Source organism: Etheostoma spectabile, chromosome 13, assembly GCF_008692095.1.
Source record: "Etheostoma spectabile isolate EspeVRDwgs_2016 chromosome 13, UIUC_Espe_1.0, whole genome shotgun sequence".
NCBI lineage: Eukaryota > Metazoa > Chordata > Actinopteri > Perciformes > Percidae > Etheostoma > Etheostoma spectabile.
Window position 1 is genome coordinate 5,056,514 of NC_045745.1, and position 26,529 is coordinate 5,083,042.

At 40.9% G+C, this 26,529-nt stretch overlaps 2 protein-coding genes across 13 annotated transcripts in view; one reads left to right on the top strand and one right to left on the bottom strand.

The window, feature by feature from the left end:
* The window catches only part of tspoap1 (TSPO associated protein 1), a 70,347-nt gene extending 56,114 nt beyond the window's left edge, over positions 1 to 14,233 (bottom strand). For 10 of the 11 annotated variants that reach the window (XM_032533268.1, XM_032533267.1, XM_032533274.1 and 7 more), the window contains exons 1-2: positions 14,020 to 14,233; positions 12,102 to 13,201 (exon numbers count right to left, since the gene is read on the bottom strand). In XM_032533268.1, coding sequence (XP_032389159.1) covers positions 12,102 to 13,013 — 912 coding nt within the window. In that variant the 5' untranslated portion in view covers positions 13,014 to 13,201; positions 14,020 to 14,233. Of the gene's footprint in view, positions 1 to 4,891; positions 6,150 to 12,101; positions 13,202 to 14,019 lie in introns of those variants that run through there. The other variant, XM_032533269.1, reaches the window with a different exon arrangement.
* Positions 14,234 to 22,564: 8,331 nt separating this feature from the next.
* The window catches only part of LOC116700971 (scavenger receptor cysteine-rich domain-containing group B protein), a 13,143-nt gene continuing 9,178 nt past the window's right edge, over positions 22,565 to 26,529 (top strand). Inside the window, exons 1-2 of one of the 2 annotated variants that reach the window (XM_032534484.1) lie at positions 22,565 to 22,954; positions 25,292 to 25,431. In XM_032534484.1, the coding sequence (XP_032390375.1) occupies positions 25,296 to 25,431 (136 nt within the window). In that variant the 5' untranslated portion in view covers positions 22,565 to 22,954; positions 25,292 to 25,295. Of the gene's footprint in view, positions 22,955 to 25,222; positions 25,432 to 26,529 lie in introns of those variants that run through there. The other variant, XM_032534485.1, reaches the window with a different exon arrangement.

The window sequence follows — 26,529 nt, forward strand, 5'->3', positions numbered from 1 at the left end:
GACTGTGTGGTTTCTTGGCATTTATATGCTGGTATGTCTATATATTAATATATTTATACACTGATACGTCCATATACTGGTATGTTTATATGCTGGTATGTCCATATGCGAATATATCTACATACTAGCATGTCTATATACTAAGTCTAGTATGGCTGTGTTATGTAATCTGCTATAGATAGATGGTATAGAAAGTAGAAGAAAGAGAAGAAGAAAAAAAAAGGGTTTATACGTGTTTGTTTATGTATGCATCTGTGTCTATGATGTGTAAATAACAATGTGTAAATAACTGAAGAATAAGATTTACTAAAAGGATAAAAGTAGAGAAAGGGGGTCGGACCTGATAAGTTGTTTATCAACTTCTTCCCACTCCTTTTGAACATGGAAAAGTTTTGTTCCTTTTTGAATGACTTTCAAATTTGGAAGATTGTGCTAATAAGTACATGACCTTATTTATCTGTCATTCTAATTATATGTATGCAGGAATGCATGTATATAAATCTTTTATTTTAATGTTGTTGTTTGTTTTGTTGTTTGTTTGTTTTTTGTATAAAAACTATAAATGTTCAAATAAACTATAAACTAAACTAAACTAAACTACTACTACTACAGAGGTAACCTGCTGATAATGTCTGCATCCTGGTTGGAATGGTAATTTTACTTTTTAAAGGGCAGCTGCAGGGGTAAAGAACATTTCCAAAACTGCAAAAATCCTTGAGTTTAACGTGGCGTATATTGCAAATCCTTCATCATAGGGTTGGGAGATACGATATACATTGTAAAACGATATCAAAATCATATACATGTATATGTACATGTGAAGAACCAGAGGCCAGCCGGTATTGCAGCAATATTTCCGTCATTTGGACCACAATTTACTTCCTGACTTCACCTTTTGTTTATTTTGCACCAACATTCTCACTACTTTTCATTTGTCAAATATTTATTTCAAAAAAATAGGTTTTACCATGTGTACTATTTAATTTAATTTATCCAATGATTTAATTTAATTACCAGAAAACATGCTATATCCTGATATTTATAATTATTGAGGTATATATATATATATATATATATATATATCAGGATAGAAGATTTTGGCCATATCCCCCAGCCTTATTTCTCCACGTTTCAATCTCTGTCACAGCAAGTCTGTGCATCAGTGAAGTATATGTCTACTGATGAACAGGATATACTGTATTCTGTTTATCCCACGTACAGCACAAAGTATGTTGTGGAAGTAACGCCCCACAGTCCTGGCTGTGACAGTCTGACCCTTGTTCCGTAGAGAGAGTCTGCAGCCAGACACCAGACAGACAAAGATGTTTGGGCTGGGAGAGTGAGAGACCAATACTCCAGAGAGTCCCCTCTCAATTATTCACAAGTCATTACATAGCTGGCCAATAACACGCACGCGCACACACACGCGCACAAACCCACACACACACACACACACAACACACACACACACACACACACACACACCACACACACACACACACACACACACACACACACACACACACACACACACACACACACACACACACCACACACACACACAACACACACACACACACACACACACACACACACACGATGCTATGCTCATCCATCACTACTATCAAAAGCAAAACAACACGTGAAGACTGAAATAAATGCATCTCTTTTGAAATGTGGGATTCTTTTCAGACGATCAATGGTAAAAGCAGGTCTTCTTATACAGACATACTGCTCCACTTTCAGTTCTCCCATAGGTAAAACTAGGTCGGTGGCGACCAGTAGGGCTGGCATCAAAGAAATGTAGCTGCATTTAGCAATGGAACAGTACTTAAGTGACTTTCATTACTGCTTCTTTTATAGCGCTGCTATGAGTAGCGTAGACTAGAATGGGTCGCCAGGGTTTCTGCTGAGCACCAGTTATGTCATTATACCCACAGCAGCGTAAGTGACATGTTGACAAGGTAACAAAGCCTATATTTGCTGCCGGGAACACAGCTGACACGAGATTGAGTGGCAAGAACTCTTACGTTTGCGTTATTTTTACAAGGGAGGAAATGCCCCGCCTAACTGGATTAATTGAGGTAAAAGTGAAGAGACGCACCCCAGATATAAACAAACAGAGCGGGAACTAGAGCTGGGTGATATAGAGAAAATATCACAATAATTTTGACTAAATACCTTGATATCAATATTGCGCCAACATTGTAGGGTTGACTATTTCACAAAATATTTATACAAAACAATTTTTGATAAAATGGAAGTGGAAGAGTGGTAAAGTAGGTGGTTCAATCCCTAATCTTGCAGTCCCATGTTGAAGTGTCCTTGGGCCAGACACTGAACCCCAAATTGTCACCATGCCGACCATCGGTGCATGAATGTGTGTGTATGGTTCCTGTACTATGTAAAAGCACTTTGAGTCGTTGTAAGGACTTGAAAAGTGCTATATAAATACAGTCCATTTACCTTTAATGGCAAATAAAAGAAAAGCTAGAACAGTCTGGGAAGTTTAGAAAATTACATCACTGAAATGTAGCATTTAAAACCAGGAAAAGACACTGTCAATATCCAAAATTTAACAATATCTAGCATCTTAAATTAGTATTTAATAAGTTGCTTAGGCAGCCCTAGCTGGAACATTTTCCAAAGTTACACAGCCTAAACTGGTATAAGGACTCCAGAATAACCGATTAGGCAGCGGCTGGTGTTAGACTGTGTGTGGCAATGGTACCAAGATTTCTAGCCACTAATACACTTTAAAAAGACCACTTTTAAAGAGTGTGTCGGCCAGACCCTAGCTCCACAGTCACAGGAAGGGATCACAGCTGAATACATGGTCAAACAGGACAAACAACTGTCTTCAGGAGAGTTGTTGAGGAGAAACATTGTTTTAGTTGTACATCATCACTTTGTTGCCCCATTTGGAACTCAGAGAGGCTGCCATATGGTACCCAGACAGGTGTTAAGAGTTAGGATGACAGAGGACCACACAGTCAACAAGCTCATTAGCCTTCAGAGGAAACATGCTTACTTCTTCCATGAAGTGGAAAGACTGACAACTGCTTTGTGTAAATTGTGCTCACAGACTAATACAGGTTTTCTCTAATGGTTCTAAATGACAGATCCAACAGTGTGGCTAATAGTGGTACCTGGCCATTGAAAACACCACAGCAAAAGGAATGACTGAACGATTGTGAATAAAGATAAAAACAGTAAGAAAAGGCGTACAAATACTGTTATAAAAATCTCTATATACTTTCCATAACCTAACCAATTATAGCAGGGGGGGGGTTTGCTGAGCACGATGCTATATTCCAGCTACAATTTCACCCACTTTCCTTGTGCTATAAAAAAATGCTCTGCCTCTTACATCAATATTTATCCTCCAAGGACTATTGAGATTCATCATATTCTAATAAAAATGCATCCTGCCATACACATGCCACACACAGTCATCAATTATGGGTGGAACTGGGAAAGAAAACAAAGGGACGATCAAGGTACCCCAACTGCAAATAATGACTTAATTATGAACAATAATCTAAGAGTGACAGGCGTCTGCCAACCCCTACTGGTCTAAATTAGCCAAATAATCATTTATAATGCAGCGTTTGATGCTCACTCAGTTTTTTTGGCCACAGTTCTTCTCCAATGTTGACAGTTCATTAGGGGCTTTTACTACGCGGTGAATGTGGCGATTGGGTAGTGAAGTGGCGGGGGTGGGGACGACAGCAATGTTGCACACATATTACTACCTTGGTTAAATGATGAAACTCTGCCTCAAACAAGGACACATTCAAACAAGTAAACAAAAGGTAAAAAGGACTGAGTAGCAGTATTAGTACAGGGAAAATACAGCAGAAAAATGCTGATTACTATTAGCTGCCATTGCTTTCCAAGCAAGACTAACCACAAAATAATACTAAAATACGATGAAATGACAGTGGAAAAACACACATAAGTATATCTATAGTGTATGTGGGGGGTGCCACTGAGTGGCAAGTTGATTCTGCTGCCTTCATGTGTTGCTCTCCTGTCTAGGAAGGACACATTGTACTGCCTGTTGTACCCAACAAGGCACTAACTGCAACCTTTATACTGTATCTACTCACTGTCTTTAGACCACTTAAAACACACATTTAAATCATCCAGATGTTACAAAAATTTACTGGACTTTGGTATTTGTTACAGGTCCATTAACATATCTATTTTGTTAATAGGATGGAGTAGTATAAGTGCATTATTCTGAGTTCCTTACAGTGATGTTTCCCAATATACAAGCTACTGTGTATGGGCAGTATCAGAGACACGGACTACAAATGGGTTTACTACAGTGACTGGTTTACTATTGCTTTTCAATTGGCTACCCTTAAGTAGATCTTCTGTGCTAACAGGATGTGCAGGTGTGAAATGAGAGACACTGTCACAATAGGTCAGTATAATACCTGCCTGCCAACCCTCTGTTTCTACGACAGCAGCAACAGCACTGTCCCAGATTAAATGTCGAGACAATGTGTTACACACATATTCAGTGTAACATCACTGTAATCCAACACAAATAACAATCCAACTAGATGTTCTAAGATGTAAAAGGGTAAAACATACTTTGCATGTTTAAAATTCCTCTGGTTCATATATTTCATAGAACCAGATAATATATTATAGTCTGCAATGTGAAAAAAAAACATAGTTTGAGAAATGGGTTAAAAATCTACCATCACATTTTTTTTTGTTTTTTTAAAGAAGACTGGTGATTCTATTAACACACCAGACTATCTCTGCTACTCTCTAATATTAGTGGGACACCTCTCACGTGTCTCCAGGCCACAAACACTTTCATGTTAACCATCAAGAATTGTAGTGGAAGACTCAACAAATGTTCCAAACTCACCTTGCGTACGCCTTCCACTTCAAAACCATTGAGGTTTGCATAAAGCGAGTGGTGCCTTTTCCCCAGCAATGATGTTGAAGTGATATTAGCCGTGGTTGGGACTGCCGTGTCCAAGAGCCCATGTTGCTTATTCCTCTGCTCTTCTGAACCCCTCAACTCCTGCTGTTGCTGCCCAAGAGCTGTAGCCACCTCCCGGCTCTCCATCTCCGTGTGTGCCGGTGCAGGCTCTGGCTGCTCAGGCCGAGTGCACAAGTCATACATCACTCTCTGTCACAGTCAAACAGCACAGACGGGATCGATATGACTAAATGAGGTGCCCAGGCAGAACCGAGCCATCGCAGGCTTTTTATTTGCTGGAGAATTACACGGATTAGCTGTGGCAGGTTGACTTCAAAATGATAAAGATGTCACGGTCTTCTCTTTCTCCAGCAGTTCAGAAGCAGGAGTGTGTTTTTTTCCACAGCTAAGGTGAAGTGTCAGAAACCAAGCAAAGAACTGTTATTCCCATGGTTGTCGGTAACTTTTTACCAGGCCTCAAATTTGTCCATCCCTTTAAAGTGGGAGTTTAAAATCTGTTAGAGCAAGAGTCTGAGTGCCATATCCAAAACAAAAAAAAAACAGATAAATCATGAGTTGTCAAGTACCTCCTCCTCCTCCTCCTCCTCCTCTGTGCTGTGACGTTTTCCAAAATGAGGACAATCAGCTCCGAAGGGATCTTACATATTTTCGGCCTTGGCTTGCGAAGACAATTCAATGAATGTCATCGTCCTGGTAGCATTCTTGAGCATTCTGTGGTTAGTGTTTACCACAGTGTAGCAATCAGATTCAGAGTCCTGCCCACTGCATTGATCGCCTGTTTCTTCATGCTTTACCACTCTGTCATCTCACAGGGGTTTGTCAGAAGTACTTGTCCAGAAAAGGCAAAAAAAAAACACCAGTCCACTTAACATACGTAACACTGAAACAGCGCATGGAGGCCCAACTGAAATAGCAAACAAGAAGAGACGTGCGATGCAGAAAAAAAGAAAGAAAATGATCTAACTAACAGGTCTCCGCTCCAGTCCCCGTTCTCTCAGTAAGGCTGTGATGTGGGGGGGTATGTTGACTCTTCTGCTGTGAGTCTGTCTTCATTGATGCTGCTGTGTAAAAAAATCATTTCATCCAGATGCAATATGACCCGACAGGCTGGTTAATCCCATCTTGGTTACAGCGCAATAAAAAGGTGAAGAAAGAGGACGAAGGGAAAAATGTGTCTGTGTAAGACGGCGAGTGTCGCTGAGAGGAGGGGGTAGGGAGGACTGCTTCCATCCTCCTATCACAAAAAAGCAGGCTTTGAGACGGGGCCCAATCATTCCAGCGACTAGAGCTCGTTTCCATGGAGATGACGCTGGAATGATGTTGGCTGCCTCTTGAACAATCAATAGGCAGTACACACTGCAGGAGGCAGGCAGAGAAACAAGTGTGTCCAATCCAGACTAATTCTAACGTTTTACTACAGTTGTGCCCTAAGGAAACAAATAAGATTTCTAAAAGGTAAGGAATGATGCTCATGTGTAATTTATTATAAAAACATGTAAAGCAGTAGTATCTGATGATGCAAAAGATAAACTCTGTCACAACTCATGTCATTTTGGCTTGCTGCCCTCCTCTCTACTACAGTAGGTACTACCAAGGATTTCACCTAATTATTTATCAAATGGACAAATCAGCTTGATAATCACCTTAACGAGCAGCGGCCTGAATACTGGCTGTGGGGGGGCTTGTTGACTTATTTGGGATGCCGTCTGGTTAAATCCTCACTCGGTCTTGACAAACTATATTATGTGAAAGCAAAAAGGCTCAAACTTCTATCTGGGGAAATCATTTTAAGATCCCAATATTACTGAGGCTTATTTTACTGAACAGTAAAAAATGAGACATGAAATTCAAAAAATTTACATTTACATTATGACCATGTTTGTACCTCTGTAGATTTGGTTAGCTGTCACCAAGAATAATTTGGACCTTTTAGAGGACACCAAGATCATGACATGGGTAAAGAACAGTAACCGTTTTGTTTTGGGTGACATTTGTCGAGATTGAGCACCAATAAACGGAGGCATTTGTTAAGTGGTTAAATAATTAGAAGAAATCCTTAAGGTGCTTTCAGACAACAACCGGATTACACTGTGTCTGCCACTGAGAAGTGTGTGTGTTCTGTATTATAAATGGACGGCAGAGGGGTGCAATTACACTGATGTACAGTAGGTACCAGCTACCTCCAAGTTTACCTCCAATCTCATCATCAAGTAGCTACATAGAGCAGTTTGTAGCTTAAACTAGGGCTGGGCGATATGGAGAAAATCAAACATCATGAATTTTTTTATCAAATACCTCGATATCAATCCCATAACGACACTGTAGTGTTGAATATTGGTGCTTTCACAAAATATTTACACAATGAGATTCTTGATAAATAATCATCAGTAATGTGAATATAATGTCTAAGTGGGTAAAGGCGAATAATAGAACAGTTACAACAGTGTGGTAAGTTCAGAAAATTACATCACTTTACTGTAACTAAGCCTTTAAAACCAGGAAAAGACAACACTTATGCAATATCACGATATCCAGAATCCAAGCCGATATCTAGTCTCATATCACCCTATCGATATAATATCAGTATTTTGCCCAGCTCTTAAACTTGCAGAAATAGTTAGCAATATGTACACATGTACCCATATTTAAAATCTCACCTTATGGTACTGGTACCGGGATTATTTTTTTTCATGTAGAGTAACATGAGACCAGTCATTGCTGTGGCACTATGAACTGCATCACCCACTGTGACTGAATGTATGCAAGTGGTAGCGGAAACACAAAATGTTATGACATCGACAAAGAAACGGTCTTTAATGTCAACCGTCTCGCTATGGACTGTACCTTATCCGCTTATTAAGGTCAGTATTGGTGCAGATACTGATCTGGTATATTGGATCAGAGCACCCCTAGTGACAAGTTGAAAAGGTTTAACCAGAATTAACTCAGGCAAAAACTTGAAAAAAAGTTCTACCATCATCAAACCCAGGTGGAAAACGCCAGCCATGTTCACACAAGTGGCTGCAGCCTACTGTCCATGCAGAGGCACAGCTGCTGTCGTGTTCACCTTGGAAAAATTGGAGGCGGCGGATGCAAATGCTCGCGATCTAAAGGTACCTTTAGGATCATTTTTGTTGACGCACTAGGAATGGGAGACCATATGTACCATAAGGCAATGGAGATTTATCATCCGGTACATATTTTTGCAATACTGTTGAAACTTAATACAGTATCTCTGGTTGTTTAAAGGCCATTGTGAGCACGTTGCAAATTACTGAACAGTTTATTTAAATATCCCTCTTTTAAAATACATAGATTTTTTTCTTTTCCAGTCTATTTGACTCTTCTACAGCAGCCCGAAGTGTACTTTAACACATTGTGACAGCTTTGTTGCAGATACAAAGCTGTTGAAGCTTTGATAAAACGTGACAGTCTACCTCTTCTTCCTTTAAAAAGGTCGCTGTTAGAAAACCCATGTCTGGGCACAGTAAAGTTAAAAATAGACATTTTTCCTTAATTGTTTTCAACTGACATTTTTCTGGTACACTGTCAGTGCAGTCAACACTAAGATCATTTACAACGGCTCACTCTGACCTCCCTTAACAGTCTATAATCCCCATTTCATAATGCACTGATATGCAGTATTTCACTCAGTAACACAAGAAAAAAAGGGCTATTTTCAAAAAGGTACAAAAAATGAAGAGCCTCAATCAGACAGAAATTAACTTCTTACTTTGCCCTTAGGTTGCATTTCACAGCTTCAGTCTATTCCCTTATTAATTATAGTGTGCTCACAAGACCATGGCTTGAGCGGCCTAAAGACTGAAACCAAACTGAACACTATTTCTATTCTGGTTGAGCTCCTTTGAGAATATACATGTACTCTGCTTGGGGGAGAGAGGTGCTGACAGCAAAACAACCAACAGAAAAAGAAATGGTATGAGATCACTTTTGCACACATCACCACTGCCACCAGAGTGTACTTACAGTGGGGAGAACAAGTATTTTATACATTGCTGATTTTGCAGGTTTTCCTTCTTCCAAACCATGTAGAGATCTGTAATTTTTACAGGTACACTTCACTTCAACCGTGACAAAAATCCAGAAAATCACATTATATGATTTTTAAATAATTAATTTTAATTTTATTGCATGACATAAGTATTTGATAACCTACCAACCAGAAAGAATTCCGGCTCTCGCAGACTTGTTAGTTGTTCTTTAAACTCCACTCATTACTTGTATTAACTGCACTTGTTTGAACTTGTTCCCTGTATAAAGACACCTGTCCACACACTCAATCAAACAGACTCCAACCTCTCCAAAATGGCCAAGACCAGAGCCCTGTGTAAGGACATCATGGATTGTAGACCTGCACAAGGCTGGGATGGGCTACAGGACAATAGGCAAGCAGCTTGGTGAGAAGGCGCAACTATATGAAAATGGAAGAAGTTCAAGATCCCGGCAAATCTCCCTCGGTCTGGGGCTCCATGCAAGATCTCACCTTGTGGGGCATCAATGATCATGAGGAAGGTGAGGGATCAGCCCAGAACCACTTGGCAGGACCTGGTTCATGACCTGAAGAGAGCTGGGACAACACTCTCAAAGAAAACCATTAGTAACCCACTATGCCGTCATGGATTAAAATCTTGAAGCGCACGCAAGGACACCCTGCTCAAGCAAGCGCATGTCCAAGCCCGTCTGAAGTCTGCCAATGATCATCTGGATGATCCAGACGAGGAATGGGAGAAGGTCATGTGGTCTGATGAGACAAAAATACTCCACACACCGTGTTTGGAGGAAGAAGAAGGATGAGTACAACCCCAAGAACACCATCCGAACCGTGAAGCATTGAGGTGTAAACATCATTCTTTGGGGATGCTTTTCTGCAAAGGGGACAGGACGACTGCACCGTATTGAGGGGAGGATGGAGGATGGAGGATGGATGGGGCTATGTAGCGCGAGATCTTGGCCAACAACCTCCTTCCCTCAGTAAGAGTATTGAAGATGGGTCGTGGCTGGGTCTTCCAGCATGACAACAACCCGAAACACACAGCCAGGGCAACTAAGGAGTGGCTCCGTAAAAAGAATCTCATGGTCCTGGAGTGGCCTAGCCAGTCTCCAGACCTGAACCCAATAGATAATCTTTGGAGGGAGCTGAAAGTCGGTATTGCCCAGCGACAGCCCCGAAACCTGAAGGATCTGGAGAAGGTCTGTGTGGAGGAGTGGGCCAGAATCCCTGCAGCGATGTGTGCAAACCTGGTCAAGAACTACGGGAAACGTATGATCTCTGCAATTGCAAACAAAGGTTTCTGTACCAAATATTAAGTTCTGCTTTTCTGATGTATCAAATACTTATGTCATGCAATAAAATGTAAATTAATTATTTATAAATCATACACTGTGATTTTCTGGATTTTTATTTTAGATTCTGTCTCTCACAGTTGAAGTGTACCTATGATACAAATGACAGATCTCTACATGCTTTGGAAGTAGGGAAACCTGCAAAATCAGCAGTGTATAAAATACTTGTTGTCCCCACTGTATCACATGTTGTACAGCAGAAAATACAGTAAATATGTCACTGAGCATAAAACAAAGAAAGGAATCTAGTCAGCAAAACCTACTGCATGTCAAGATGCATATGCTTTGCAAAGAAATGACCTTGACCTAATAGCAGGACCATGCAAGAAATATGAGGATTGGCATGTGGGCATTGCTCTTCAGAAACAGTCAAGGCTTTGATAAATTATTCAATTTCTTCTCTATGACAACTTCAATCCAAAATTTAAGAGATGGAAACACACTGACCCACTTCTGCCTACCAACAAGAGGCATAAACAGATCCACCCACACATGATATACCCTCCTCTCTGCTAACATCTTGCACAATTCGTCTTCTCTGACAACCGTCCCACTGGCAATATTAAAGCATAACTCTCACCAAAATCCAACATAGGGTCTTTTTTTGGATGTACCCGAGTCAAACTTTCGTTTAAAAGCATATTAGGACGGAAGCACCACTTTTAAGATATACCATATTCTCATTTTCTGTCAAATGGCCTTTCGGGTGGCAGAGCTAGGGGCGCTACTATGATAGCATCAAAATCACTGTTTTAAATCACTAAGAAGGCTCGACACAACATGAGACTTTGCTCCAAGTATCACCAGGGACTCTACACATGAACTCAGCACGGAGAACATTGTGCCTGGTGTTTTACAAATTGGCGAGAGTTACACTTTAACATTTTACACCATAGCACACCAGTAAATGGTTTTAAAATATCCTCTATCATTATGGCAACTTAAAAGCCTGCCACATTAGCTAGGTTTTGGTTCTTTTTTTATTGTTGTATTATAGTGTAGTCTAATTACTACAAAAACAAAAAACAAACCTCAATTAAATGTTTCCCGTTAGTGTTTAGTTCTCCATCCTACTTCTGCTGGCTATGCACCACTGCTGCCATAACAACATTGTGGTGTCTGAGGATAAGACCAAACACTAAGCTTAGTTCAAATAGGAAAGAATTATTTGACAGGTACACACTGTCTTCACTTGGTTGAAGCTACTTGATATGCAAAAACTACTAATAAAGAAGACAGAGAGTTGGCTAGGACAGCCTAAATGGTTTCCCCCTCACTTGTTTTGTATTTAATGGGGACTCGGTGGTCATGCCAACGCCTGGTACAGGCTTTCAGCCCATTGGTATAAAGATCTATTGGATAAAAAGTGGTCATTGATTTGCAATGACTGTGGTTTCCATATGCTATGTTCTGTGAGGCAGCCTGTGCTGTGTGTGCTTCATCAAACTAATATGTTTTGATTCGTATTGATTGGACGACCACTGTTAGTTAGCAGTTCAGCTTCTGTGATGTTACCTTCCTGTAACAATCAAAATCATTTTATCACAAATCCTTCAGGGCTTCATAGTCAGTGTGAGTAAAAGCAAGTCCACCAAAGAAAAAGTTAAGAAAAGAAAGAAATTACACTTCCATATTGCAAGTCTGCCACCAACATACTGTGCATACTGATGCAGTTTCAGAGTTTAAGTTAATAGAGAATATGCTAGCAATACCATACATACTTAATTTTGGAACCATGTGCAGAATTTTAAAATATAAAATAGCTTACCTCCATGTTTCGGTCTATGCATTTGGAGGGCGATGACTTGTCTGACCCAAAGGACTCAGCGCAGTAGGAGGGCTGGTTGTCCCAGCCCGCATGGGGAGCGTTGCGAGGGTGACAAATATTCAGAGAGCCTCTCCAACAGGTGTCCCCGACTGCAGCGGAGGAGGAGAGCTCAGCTGCGCAGACGGCCCTCCCTGAAGGCTGCTCTCTTTGATCTGGTTTGGTTTTCTTAGGTGAGTGGGAGGCAGTCTGCGATCTCTGTGGCAATGCCGTGGAGTAGGTTAGAAAGGGCTTTTTCAGACAGGACTTACTGCCGTCTTCATGACTTGGCTTTCTTGGCACACTGTTAAAAGTTAAGCTGGGGTGTCCTGCTCTCTGCCTCCCCTGCAACAGTCTTCCATGGGCCCCTAGCAGGTGGCAGAGGAAGATGGCTTTTTCTAGCTCAAATTCCCGCCTGTGATGCAATTTATAGACTGCCTGCTCACCATTTATCTTCTCATACAGCGTCAGCAGCAACTGCTCCAGCTTTGTGTGAGTTTCTCTACTGCACAGACAAAAAGCCTCTTTATCTGTGGACTCGACTTTGGTGTATCTTCCACCGTCTTTAATATTCACCTCCTTAGCCAGCAGACTCTGGTATCTGTTAGAGTGCCTATCCTTTTGGCACCCTCGCCTGGCCGCCAGCTCCTTCACAGCCCTCTGCTGTTCCCTCTCCGCTTCTTCCCGCAGGTGCCTCAGCTCCACAGAGAGGTGTCCAAGGGCCCGCAGTGTTTGCTTCTTCTCTGCTTCCCAATCAGCACGCAGCCTCTCAAGCTCCTGTCCATAGTCCTTCTGGCCCTGGCATGGTTTCTTGGACGACAGTGCCAGAGGGTTATCCCTGTCTTCCCTCATTATGCCACTTTCACAGCACAACATGCAAGGAACAGCGAGATGTATTCATTTCTAAAGAGGGGCCATGCATCAGAAGTAAGAGGAAGTGCAGGTGGGTGATGGGGGGAGGTTATCGCACAATCAGCATACAATTATCACACCAGGTCACTGGAAAGATGAGTGAAGGGTGTGAGAGAATTGAAAGAAGGTGATGATTTCACTATTGGTCCTCTCTGTTAGACGGAGGATTAGGGAAAAAAAGAGATTTAGAAAAGCATTAGGAAAGCATGCACATTTAATACACCAATGAAAACTTCTTTTTTTGACATATGTTTGTGATTTAGACATAGAGTATTTGCCTCTGGAAACTCTCTCTATGCAGTGAGGTCCAAAGAAAACTGTGGCAATAGCCGGTATGTGAAGTCCAACCAGGGGGCAAAGGGCAAAAATGCCCCAATAAATCTCAGAATACACCTAAAAAAACAATAACTATATTTTTTAATTTCCTACAATGAGTCCAACCAATACATTATTTAAGTTTGTGTAGATTTACTGACCTGACATGTTAACCTGTTCTATCTAAACCTTGCAAATTTAACAGATATAATGCAGATGGGTGACATAACTAACAATCTATAAACCGATGAAAACAGCCCGAGTTGCGATTAATGGAGCTAGCTAATGCTTTACCTACCAGTCATCTGAGGATGCAACAAGTGAACTGGTGAACCTCCAATAAAAAGCATCGTTAACTATCATTACTATAGCCAATTTTACTCATGACTAGCTTAACTTAGCGGCGCCCAGGATTCGGTTCATGTTACAGAGGACGGGGACTTCGGCCAATGGCTAATTAACTAGCATAATTTAGCTATTATATGGTCAAGCTGATGCTAATGTAGTTAGGGCTAATGACGTCTTTATACAGGAGCTGAACTAGTCCTGACCTTTAACTGTCTATGGTCCTGACAACGCTAACGTCCCATCCTGTTAGCCAGGGTTAGCTTACCGTTACCGTTAGTTTTCTAGCTACAACTCATGTCAAACTCACCTCTCAGCGGACTCAACTCTTATATTTAACTTTTCACTCATCAGGGGAGTAATAACTCTTCCAACCACGCTACTTTCTGCATTTCAATTCGCTGTCTGACAACACTGAGACTTTTACGTTAGTTGTTAAAGGTCAGTTCGGCCATGCAAGAAGAGGTTTGTTGTTTATCTGTGGCGCTCGTGTCACAGTCTGTCTAACGGCGGCCCGTCCTGAACCAGTGATGCCTTCACGTGCTCCTTTATGTGCCCGGTCTGTACATTAACCCTTGTGTTGTCATCCCGTCCACCATGCGACTTTTTGTTTTTCTGAGTCAACATTTGGACATTTTTGTCGCTTTTATCCGATTCTTTTTTTGTCCGTTTTTTCCGATGTTTTTATCAAATTCTTTTTGCGCCTTTTTTCATTTTTCACGTTTTAAAAATGGTTCAAATTTGACCCGAGGACAACAGGAGGGTCAAACCCCGCTGGATTCACTATGCGACTTTCGTACTACGTTAGGAATACAAGAAACTCATGGAAATAGATTACCTGCAACAACAGAACGAGAAAATTAATGTGTCGGCTATGTAGCAAAGTTTTTAGTAATGCATCTATCATATTATATATTCTATGCTGCCTTAACTGTCCTTCTAATTGGCCTTTCCTGTACCCCTAAACTTTCTAGTTAATGAAATTAAGTGTGGCAAATAGGTCTGGCTATGCGAAACAAGTTAATAAAGAAATTTCCGCCTTTAGTGGCTGCATTTACAGATTTTTTGAGTCGTTTGTGTGCATTTTTACAATAATTCCTTTAAAGCCGACTTCCCTGAAGGCACCATGATCATCACGTTGGAGATGGATGACCACTAGTGGCTGTTGGATGCTAGTGAAAAGATGGTAAGCTTTCTAAATTTACCTGGATCACTGAATTGGATCTTTTTTATTTTAATGATCACAAAGATGGTTCATTATTTTAGCTTTTTGTTTTAATACAAAGTTCTAATGGTCCTAATGCTCCAAACCACTGAATGATGGTCAAATAGGCAGATAGCCAGCCATCCATAATCTGTATTTTTTTGGACATGATAAATGGATGCAAGAGTTTTGACGGAAGAATACGATCTTTTGAAACATGTATACAGTGATTATGTCCTCTGGAAGAATTTAATTTAATGACACTTGTATCTTCTGGAAGAAAAACACAATTCCTGTCAATTAACCTTTTGGCTTCTCTTAGTTGTTTAGGCTAAAGTTGATTTAGAAGAGGAATAAAAAAAACTCTTTTGAAAATTGATCTTAATGCCTTAATTGAAATTATCCTGATCCATGAAATAACTGTTTTTAAAAGTAACAATGTGCCTGCTTCTATGGGAATTTAACATTGAATATTTATGCCCCTGTATTTTAACATAGGGGGGTGTATTTTATGCCCCCTGTATTTTACTAGAGGGGTGTATACTTATGCCCCTGTATTTTAACATATGGGGGTGTATACTATGCCCCCTGTATTTAACATAGGGGGGTGTATACTATGCCCCTGTATTTTAACATATGGGGGTGTATACTTATGCCCCCTGTATTTTAACATAGGGGGTGTATACTTATGCCCCTGTATTTTAACATAGGGGGGTGTATACTTATGCCCCTGTATTTTAACATGGGGGGTGTATACTTATGCCCCTGTATTTTAACATAGGGGGTGTATACTTATCCCCCTGATATTACAAATGGGGGTGTATACTTATGCCCCTGTATTTTAACATAGGGGGTGATACTTATGCCCCTGTATTTAACATAGGGGGTGTATACTTATGCCCCTGTTTTTAACATAGGGGGTGTATACTTATGCCCCCTGTATTTTAACATAGGGGGGTGTGTTACTTATGCCCCCGTATTTTAACATGGGGGGGTGTATACGTATGCCCCCCCCCCCATTTAAGAGAACATTTATGTATTTACATACATTATTCATTCATGAAGAAATTGTTGTCCTTAAAAGGTTGGATTTACCTAAACTTTTTTAGGTAAAGCATAAGATCAATATCCAAAAGATGTTTTTATATTCATCTTTTTATATCACCTTGAGCGGGTGGGGGGGGGGGGGGGGGGGTAAACTTTCTCAAGCCACTGTTAATGTTATGTATTTAGTGCATGGTAGGTGACAATGAGGTGGAATGGGAAAACAACAGGGACAAGGTGACTAATGGCAAGTAGGGAAAGCAGCAGGGCCTGCAGAGTTCCTCTACATACATGGAATGGGGGGGGGGGGGGGCAGAGAAAGTGTGTAGGTGGTGGTGTATATCATCATAGCCCGTGTTTTTCTTTAGCCCTTTGTGATTTTTCACCACTTCATGTTACTGGGTGCCATCTTACCTCCCTTTATTTAGGAATTGAATGCTTCGTGCTTTTGTCCTTACATCCTGGTCCCAGTCATATTTTATAACAACCGCTTGTTACCTAATGTGATGTGAGATTGCTGCTATTACTATCATCCCAATGTTATGGATCTTTTTTTTCTCCGTGTGAGGATATGATCAACAGGAATGCACTGGTTAATATGATCCCTGCATGGGTCCTTGAGAAAATGCTTCCTGAGATGTCACTTTTTGGCAAAAGCAATGCTATTGAAATGTATAAATCCTCAAAGGTATGTACATACCTTTTCAATATCATTTTACCAAAATTCATCAAAGAGGAAAAGCATACGATGTCTGACCCCTGGGTGGCATTTGTCTAAGCACAGAATTGGACCTTTAGTCTATTTTTTAATGTAGTATTCTTCTGCTAGAGTATATTTTTGTAGTATTCTTCTTCTGCTCTATTTTTTTTTAGTAGGAACTACTGCAAGTGTGTTGACAGCATCTCTTGGGTTGTGGTCACTGTGTAGGTGAAAGAGACAGAGAGACAGAAAGAGAGAGATGTGTTATCAGTTATGCAGCAAATGCACTGCAAAAAATCCCACTGCATGCTGCTGCATCCCCTTAATCATTTAACAGTTTGCTTATGAAACACATAATGATAATCATAAAGAGCGCACTGCAAATAATGGATCCATGTTGTTTCTGTCTTGGGCTGCTCTTGACTTCACTGCACATCTGCTTTGACTGAGATGTGTATATGTTGTGTATGTATTATATACTAATACACTTTTTTATTTGCACACTTCTTGCCATGCACATGGTATATTTGTTCATGTATGTTCTGGCACGTACTTTATTACTTCTGTGGTTTTGGACACGTCTCAGTTTTCATCACCACACTATCCGTGAATACTACCAACCCCCAATTATACGTGTCTGTACATTTTAAAATGTGACAGCTACCAGCACACATACATGTTCAACCCATCAACAATAGAACTCCAACAATGTGAAAAGCATAGAAAAAATGTTTACCCACTTGAAACGTATGTGTTCTTGTATGATTTTTGGATATTTTATCTCATTTGCTGTAGTTTCATCCAATTGACTCTGACTGTCTCCACATATAAAATGTCTTTTGTGGCCATTCTTTTTTGACACGCTACATGATGTCTCCCTGCCTGTAATTTGTGCAAACAGGATTTCAAGTAAAGACTTTATACATTGTTTTCATTCACACGAGCCAAATGGCCAGAGGCTGGTCTAGTGCTGCCTTACAGTCTTTTATATCCAAGATATATGACTCTTAATTTTGGATCATATATCCGTGTGCATCCTGGTTCAATCGATACTCATGTACAACACTGCTGGTATTTCCTTTCCTTAAACATAATGCCCTCAAAGTAATCCAATATAGCAGTTTTGTTACAATTTTTTTTTTTTAAACAAACCTGTCAGATCAACATTATTTATTGAGCCCACATTTTAATAGAAATGAAACTCACTGTTGTCATTCATTCATAATTAAGATCGGAGTCTTGACGTGGGCATGATCTTTGTGAACTGTCCCAGATATTAACACCTCCGATACAGAACGCTACCTGTCGTTATGACCCACCCACTTGATGTCCATGACAAAGGTAACAGGATGTCATGCTACACTATGTAAAATTCATAACCCAAAGTAGGGCACAAACGTGTTTTGATGACCCATGACATACAGTATAACCCAAGGTGATGGATGATAAGAACTTGCCATCCCTTCCTGACTACACCATTAGAGTTATGTAAAATAGGTTACAAAAACATGCACAATAACTGACCCCAAATCAGTAACATGCAAATCAGTTCCAGAAACTTCCTATTTCCCAACTGAAAATGGCCTGTTTGCTCCATAGACTGTTAATATTAACGGTCTGTGGTTTGCTCATTTTGTGAATCTTTTCTCGGAAATTCAACTGGGAAAGAGAAGACAGGTCTTCCTTGAATCTTTTCTTCTTTTCTTCAGTAAGGCCTTTTGTTAGCAGTAGCTTTGTGTCCTGTTTTCCTCTTTTCCCTATTGACGGTAACATAGACCAGCACACACAGATGAGCTCATTGTACTTATTGGCAATACATGTATCAAATTCAAATAGGTTGGCGAGGTGCAGAGAGAGCTGGCTAAATTTAGTAGGTGTGCATGATCACAAAAGACTTTTATCATGTGGACATGCAGACAGTTTTGTTGTCATTACAGAAACTACGCACCGTAGCTTTAATAGTTTTACAAACTGGATGTCTGGCGTCACGTCTCCCGAAAAGGAAAGACGGTATTACGGTTTTTCTTCAGTGTATACACAGACAAAATCTAACTATGCAAGATTCATTTTATTTTTATCTTTAAAATGATTGCCTATTACATTTGAATTGGGTATTATTTAACCTATTCAAACCGTCATACGCTGTTCCTTTTTGACTTTGTCCATTTCTGTTGCTTCTTGAGCATTCAGACACCTCTTGCTGTTGACTTCCATTGTGTCTGGGTCTTGGGGACATTCGTTACACTTGTCCTTTGACTTGCGCCTTACTTTCTGGGACCGTCACGACATTGTCGGCTGTGCTCCATGACTGTCTGGGGGACAGTCACACATTGTCCTGTGACTCCATGACTGTCCTGGAACAGTCAGACACTGTCCTGTGACTCCATGTCTGTCTGGGGACAGTCACACACTGTCCTGTGACTCCATGTCTGTCTGGGGACAGTCACACACTGTGCTGTGACTCCATGTCTTTCTGGGGACAGTCAGACACTGTCCTGTGACTCCATATCTGTCTGGGGACAGTCACACACTGTCCTGTGACTCCATGTCTGTCTGGGGACGTCGACACTGTCCTGTCTCCACGCTGTCTGGGGACAGTCGACACTGTCCTGTGACTCCATACGTCGTTGGGGACAGTCAGAACTGTCCTGTGACTCCATGTCTGGTCTGGGACAGTCACACACTGTCCGTGACTCCATGTCTGTCTGGGGACAGTCACACAGTCCTGTGACTCCATGTCTGTCTGGGGACTCGGTCGACACTGTCCGTGATCCATGTCTTGTCTGGGACAGTCACACGACTGTGTCTGTGACTCCATGTCCTTGTCGGTGGGACAGTCACACACTGTCCTGTGACTCCAGTCTGTCTGGGACAGTCACCACGGTCGCTTGTCTGGACTCCATGTCTGCTGGGACAGTCGGACACTGTCCTGTACTCCACGACTGCTGGGACAGTCGGACACGTCCTGTACTCCATGATTTTCGGGTAACAGTCGAACACTGTCTGTGACTCCATGACTGTCTGGGGGACGTCACACACTGTCCTGTGACTCCATGTCTGTCTGGGGACAGTCTGACACTCTCCTGTGACTCCATGTCTGTCTGGGGACAGTCTGACACTCTCCTGTGACTCCATGTCTTTCTGGGGACAGTCAGACACTGTCCTGTGACTCCATGTCTGTCTGGGGACAGTCACACACTGTCCTGTGACTCCATGACTGTCTGGGGGACAGTCACACACTGTCCTGTGACTCCATGTCTGTCTGGGGACAGTCTGACACTCTCCTGTGACTCCATGTCTGTCTGGGGACAGTCAGACACTGTCCTGTGACTCCATGACTGTCTGGGGACAGTCACACACTGTCCTGTGACTCCATGACTGTCTGAGGATAGTCACACATTGTCCTGTGACTCTATCACTGTCTGGGGACAGTTGGACACTGTCCTGTGACTCCACGACTGTCTGGGGACAGTCACACACTGTCCTGTGACTCCATGACTGTCTATTAGCCTACATTGAATTATGGCCTCTTGACACATTCATCAATTCCTTACATTGTTTTTTTTTGTCATGTAACTGTGATCTCAGGGCAGTATTTGTGTAATATTTATTCATCCGTTCATCATCACCACTCACCTCCATGCAAGCCAATAAACTCTGGAGGAGCTGACCATCTGCTGGATATGACGCCTGGATGGAGGGAGGTGCATTTATGTCAAAACAAAACACAAATCCAGAACTACTTATTAAAAGCAATTCATTACCAATTCTAAAAAACATTACAAACACAACCATTTTTTTTTACATGTACAATTTTATGCAAAACACCCTGCATCTTTTGTCTTAAACAAGAAAAAGGTGCAGATACACTTAAAGCATACATAACAACACTACTAGTAAACCTGGAACCTTGGCGGTGTGGTGTTGTGTGTTCTCCATCCTATACAGGAGGTTCAGAAAACGACCTTTGTGTAACAGAATCCTCACGTTTTGACTCAACCACTGACTCGAGCGACACCCCAGGACGGAACCGTGAGTTGGTCCTTTGAAAGCCTGTGAGTGGCCGTGGACAGCCTGCACGTTTCTCAGCGGCTCAGGAAGGATTAGTGTTTGGAAGCAATTACTATTAGTCTTCTGCACAACCCAGGGAGGCCCCCGGTTTATCCTTGTAAGGAGACAATGCAATTGCAAGAACTAGAGAATATCTTCAATGTGTGAAATATAACCACGTCGAGGCACATTAAGCTTCTTTCTAGGCTTTTTGGAAAACAAATAAACAAGATGGTGTGTGTGGGGTGATGTTTCTTACTCCTGAGGTTGAGATCCTGTTGGTAACACAATGAAGATTACAACAACCTTTGAGACAGGAGGGCCTGAATTAGACTGAAAAAGGTGCCAGTTCCCTAATTGAGCAGTTGCATGACATAACCATTGCATGTTTCTTGAATATATTTTTATTTATATGTAAAGCGTGTAGGGATTGACTAGTCAACAATTCGATGTAAGGAGGCTGATTCCATGCTTCAATCTCACAGTTGAATTTTTGTAGTGTCTAAAAATGGGGTTACGAAACAAAGGATCCTTCCATTCGGGCTATAGGGCGGTGCTGAATGTCTGATTTGACAAAGAATTGCTTGGTTTCTCCCATAAATCATGATATATAGGATCCTATATCCCATATATATACTGTTTATACATATATGATCCTATGTATAATGACTCCTTTGTCCCTCATGCCATCAGACTGTATAACTAAGGAGGACGAAATAGGGCAGAGAGGACAATACATACGTACATACATACATACATACATACATACATACATACATACATACATACATTACATAACATACTTACATAATACATCACATACAAAATACACATACATCATACATACATACTACATACATACATACGACATTACATACATCTATACATAAGTTTCCTCTCCCCCACTGCTCTTATATACATAATTACCTTTTTTAATGTGTATATGTCATTACTCATATTGACATTAACACTACTATAATACATAACAGACATACATACACATATACATACTGTACATACATACTATAATACATACATACATACATACATATACACATACATACATACATGCATGCATGCATACATACACACCTGGACTCACATAAATACCTGAACACTTCAACATTTGACTCAACACTGACATTTTATGATGATTTATGGTAAATGTCTTTATGTCATTTTTACATCCAAAGGTTATTTAATTTATTGTTTTTATTGTTGTTATTATTATTATTATTACTATTTTACTGTTATCTTTATACTGTCTTCTTTTTTTCTCTAAACTGTATTCTTCTTGCTTGTAATGGATGCTGGAAATTCCTATTTCCTTGCGGGAATCATCCCAAAAGGATTAATAAAGAGAAGTCTAAGTCTAATATGGCTTGTTTGTGGTATAAATATCAACAGATATTAACCATTTAATAATACTGTTAATAACAATTAGAAGTAAGGGTACTCATGTGCCGGTAACAGTCAAATGCTGACTCCACACTGAGCATAATGTTATGTCTTCTGGCAAAGATTTACACAAAAAGCTGCAATATGGAGAGCTCAGCCAAGATATTCATATTCAGTTTCCTTGTCTTTTCATTGTGGTGGATCCAGGGTTATTTGTCAGTCATTACTTTACAATGGGTCTACATGAGGACTGGAAGATTTTTTCCCTTCAAAATGCTCGAGGAACTACTGTGTACAACTTTCATTGCCTCATGATTGCAGTCTTTAGCTTTGGAGTACTTGTAGAGTACACAGACACACACAAACACACACACATACACACACACAGCCTTGTCTCCCTCTGCGAGTGTGTGCAGAGATGAGCAGGACCGCACCTTCTGAGCGCTACCTGAAACTGGAGATGCAGCGGTACCAATGAAGGGTTAGCTTTCATTGTCTTTTTCTTTTTCTTCTTCTTTTTTTTGCCCCTCCTGCTTCTTTTAAACATAGACAGGTAAAAGGGTGTTGAGAATATTGTCATACAATGCTGTGGTTTTTATTGTTCTACGTAACGTCTGTCACTGAAGCCAGGTAGTCAAGCAGGGTTAAGGACATGAAAGACCTCATCCAAGCAGCGCTGGATACTCTGAGTTCGCTGCCTCCATTCCTACACAAACTTTCTGTTTTCTGTGTGACTTGTGGAATTAAGCTGCCTGCTATTTGAGCTCTGAGGACACTTTTAGTACTTTTTTTTTTTTGGTGGGGATACTTTTTTATTATTGAGGGTGAAGATAAACACTTTCACAACAGGTATGTATTTTTATTATTATCATTAAACCCTAAGCTGTTGATGCTTTATTTGATTATCCCGATCATTTTCAACACGAACCTGGTTCTTAAAATCTAGTTTTTCTCGGTCATTAAAGTTGATTTTGCAATAACTTCACATGCATTATGATGTGATAGGACAGAGGGGATGGATATAATAATCAGATGTGCATACTGAACAGTGTTGTTGCAAGGCAGATATTTGGATTAAGATCACATCATTTTAAACATGATTGGATTCTGTTAATCATTACCTTAAATTCTATCCGTTTGAGACCTTATTTTGAAAAAGATGTCTTTATTCTGTCATTTTGTCATATTCCACACAAAAATTAAAAAGACTTTCCAGTTAAAAATGGGTCATTGCTCACAAAATGCTATGGTCAGACATTTGTGCTGATAAAAGCATTGCTTTACTGTTTAACTGTTTAATTTTCTCAGTTAAAAGAGACTGACAGTATTATTCTGCAGTTTATCTCAGACGTTAAGGGGTATTTTTGTGGGGCTGAGATCTTTCAGCTATTTCTCAGCACAGGGAAGTGAGAAGGGAGGGGAAGCAGAGCCGACACAAAAGGCAACATTATTCCCCAGCGGATCTGCGCTACATCCTACCATGAATGGAGTATTGAAAAACATAACATTGGGGACTAGATTATTTTTCATCCCTCATAACTGAGCCATTTGTCCCAGGGTTTCGAGTGGTTTGTTGGTACAGTCTGCAAATAAGACAGCCGTGGCTCTCGAGTGCTGTGCTGGTGTTAAACTCCCCACCTCCCAATTGGACGCACAATGATTTCTCTGTGGGCCTCTGGCCTTCTGCTGCTGCACCTTTTCAGACAACACGACAGCGCAGTGAAAATGGACAGGACCGGGATGAAGACCGCACAGCCCTCGGTTGTTTTTTCGGCTGCTTTCAAGTGTTTTCTTGTCCCTAATGGTCCCTCAAAAAGTTGTGTGTTAAATGTGTAACTGTATATATAGTGGCTTGTACAGTGCAGTGGCTCCAAGATGGTAACACCCCCATAACCACCCCCCCGCCCCCCGCCCCACCACCACCATCACCAGCCGTCTCCCCTGCCTCTGCTCTCTCCAAGGGAGAGAGGCGCCCCTGCAGTGTCATCCAGGTGCCTAAGCGTTTAGGAGGGTTCTAGTGACAGATTGCAGGAAGCAGCGTTATGTTGACGATGAGGACCACAGAAAGCAGAAATGTCTTTTTGTGCCCCCTGGGCTCGGAATGTCCACTATCTCGAGGGACCAATATCAAATTCTCCCCTCATCATCCCCTAATACGCATTCCTGTGTAAGGTCAGGGGGAATTCTGCATTGGCGAGGGGACAAACATCCCAAGGCCAAGCCACACACTGCGGTCTCCTAATGACAACATGCTTCTAATAACACTTTTCAGTTCATTTCTGGGATGTTTGCTCTTAAAGAATGCATTGAATGTGAAATTTCCATTTCATAATATACATCATCATTACAGTACCAGCTGCTACAGCATTTCCTTGATGCATTAGAATCCCCTTGCAGTACTTGATGGATGACATTCATCCCGGTTTCTTACTTGAGGAGAATGTAGGCTATTCAGTGACTATCCAACTCTGATTAATGAGTGATTGTCAGTGAATCCTAATATTCTCTGTCTGAAGGAAAATCCCCCTTGATCATTCAAAGCCACAACACAGGTCGCCTCTTTGCTTACGCCTCGTGAGTCTGTAACACAAGCCTCCCTCAGCTGTTGATGCTGGGAAGTTTGGAAATTAGTCATCTCTAACCATTAGAGTAACAGACCTCAGCCCCATTCTTCTGTTGTGGCCACTGTTACCTGCTGCCTGCCAGGAAGGTGCACAGCGGCCATTTTGTGATTACACAACAGCAATGTAACACAATTCCCTGTTACCGATGTTGAATGAATTTTTTGTAAGCACACGTCTATGTCTGGGAAACTGAGGTTCCTGGTTTGTATGCCACATGAACTTCCTTCCAGCTCTCCTACGTCCATGGGGGATTGATGTGCATCGCATGATCTCTGGAAACGATTTCTTTTTGAGCTACACATTTCCCAAGCCTGACCTCAGACTACCATCAATACCTACTACAGCACAATAACAACAGCTGCAGGCTCCATCCACAGAAAACAATCCAATACTATAATTAGGTTACTCTGAACCAGGACAAAAAAAGTAATGATTGTTTTATAGTAGTAGAAAAGTGTCTACCAATCGGTAGTTTACAGCATTCGGAGGCGTGTTCACACACAGTGCAGGACTTCGGGAAGCCTATTGAGAACCTGACAGCGTGTGAATGTGTGTGTTGCAGGCGGATGGTGAGTCAGGCCGCCATGCGAGGCCAGCGTGTCGCGGAGAGCGAGTGTAGGTGCTGGAACCCAGTCGTCTGGCTGCTGGTGTCCCTGCTGGGATTCCTCGTCTTGGTGGCTGTCAGTGTGCTGCTGCGACTTGGTGAGTGTGTGAGCGGGTGTGGGGGCCCGGGGTCGGGGGCCACTTGCTCCGACCTGTCTGACTGTAGGAGCTTATCTTCTGCCTTTAACCCTTGTGTTGTCTTCCCATTAACCATGAACTTGTCCTTCCAGGTCAAAATTGAAAATGAATAATTTTTGTGCTTTTCCGATGTTTTGCTGATGTTTTTGTCGCATTTTCTGATTTATTTGTCACTTTTTCCAAGCTTTTTGCTTTGTGGCTTTTTTTAAAACCTGAGTTGGTTTAATAATAGGTTTTACACTTATTCTTGGAATTCATAGTCAACAAACCTCATTTATATCAAATTATACATACGTTTTTAGTTGAAAAGGCAGAAAGTATGAATGAGTTTGACTAATAGTTAAGATCAGAGGATGTTGAGTGGATCACAGATGGGTAGATGTCAAAGTTTAGTTTGGATACTGTTTTAAAACCATTGAAAGCTACAAGATTAAATTAAACACCCAAAACATTCAATGAAAGTAATCATTAATTTTACCTGAAGAATGTTGTGTGGAATCATCCAGGTTATTTTTGGGCAATTTGGTTGAAAGAAATACATAATTCTGATATGAAACACTTTGACACTTTGTCAGTTTGACCCAAGGACAACACAAGGGTTAAAGAACACTGATCAGGAGTAAAAGTTTATTTTTTTCTATTTGGGTCATTTTTTGAGAAATATTGACATGCAATAATTTAGTGAAGACATATTCGAGTTACCACAGCCTGAATACAGTTTAAACTATAGGCTTTGTATTTTTACATATATGATATTCATTTCTTTAAATGGCTAAAGGGCAGTTCTGTTAAAGGGAACAATGTGAAATCTTAGCTGGAGAAGTGATAGGCCTTACATCCCAAATTCTCAATGGCAAGTGTTGGATAAAATTGCTTAATAAAGTATATAATTTCCCAAGGGGGTAATTTTTCACACACTGGCTCAGGACCAGAGGTTGGTTACATAAGCATTGAAACCGATTCCCAAGCTTTATCTAAACCTATTAACATTGAACAAACTCATATGTTCTTGCCTTTAAACTCTTAAATATAGATAGATAGATAGATAGATAGATAGAT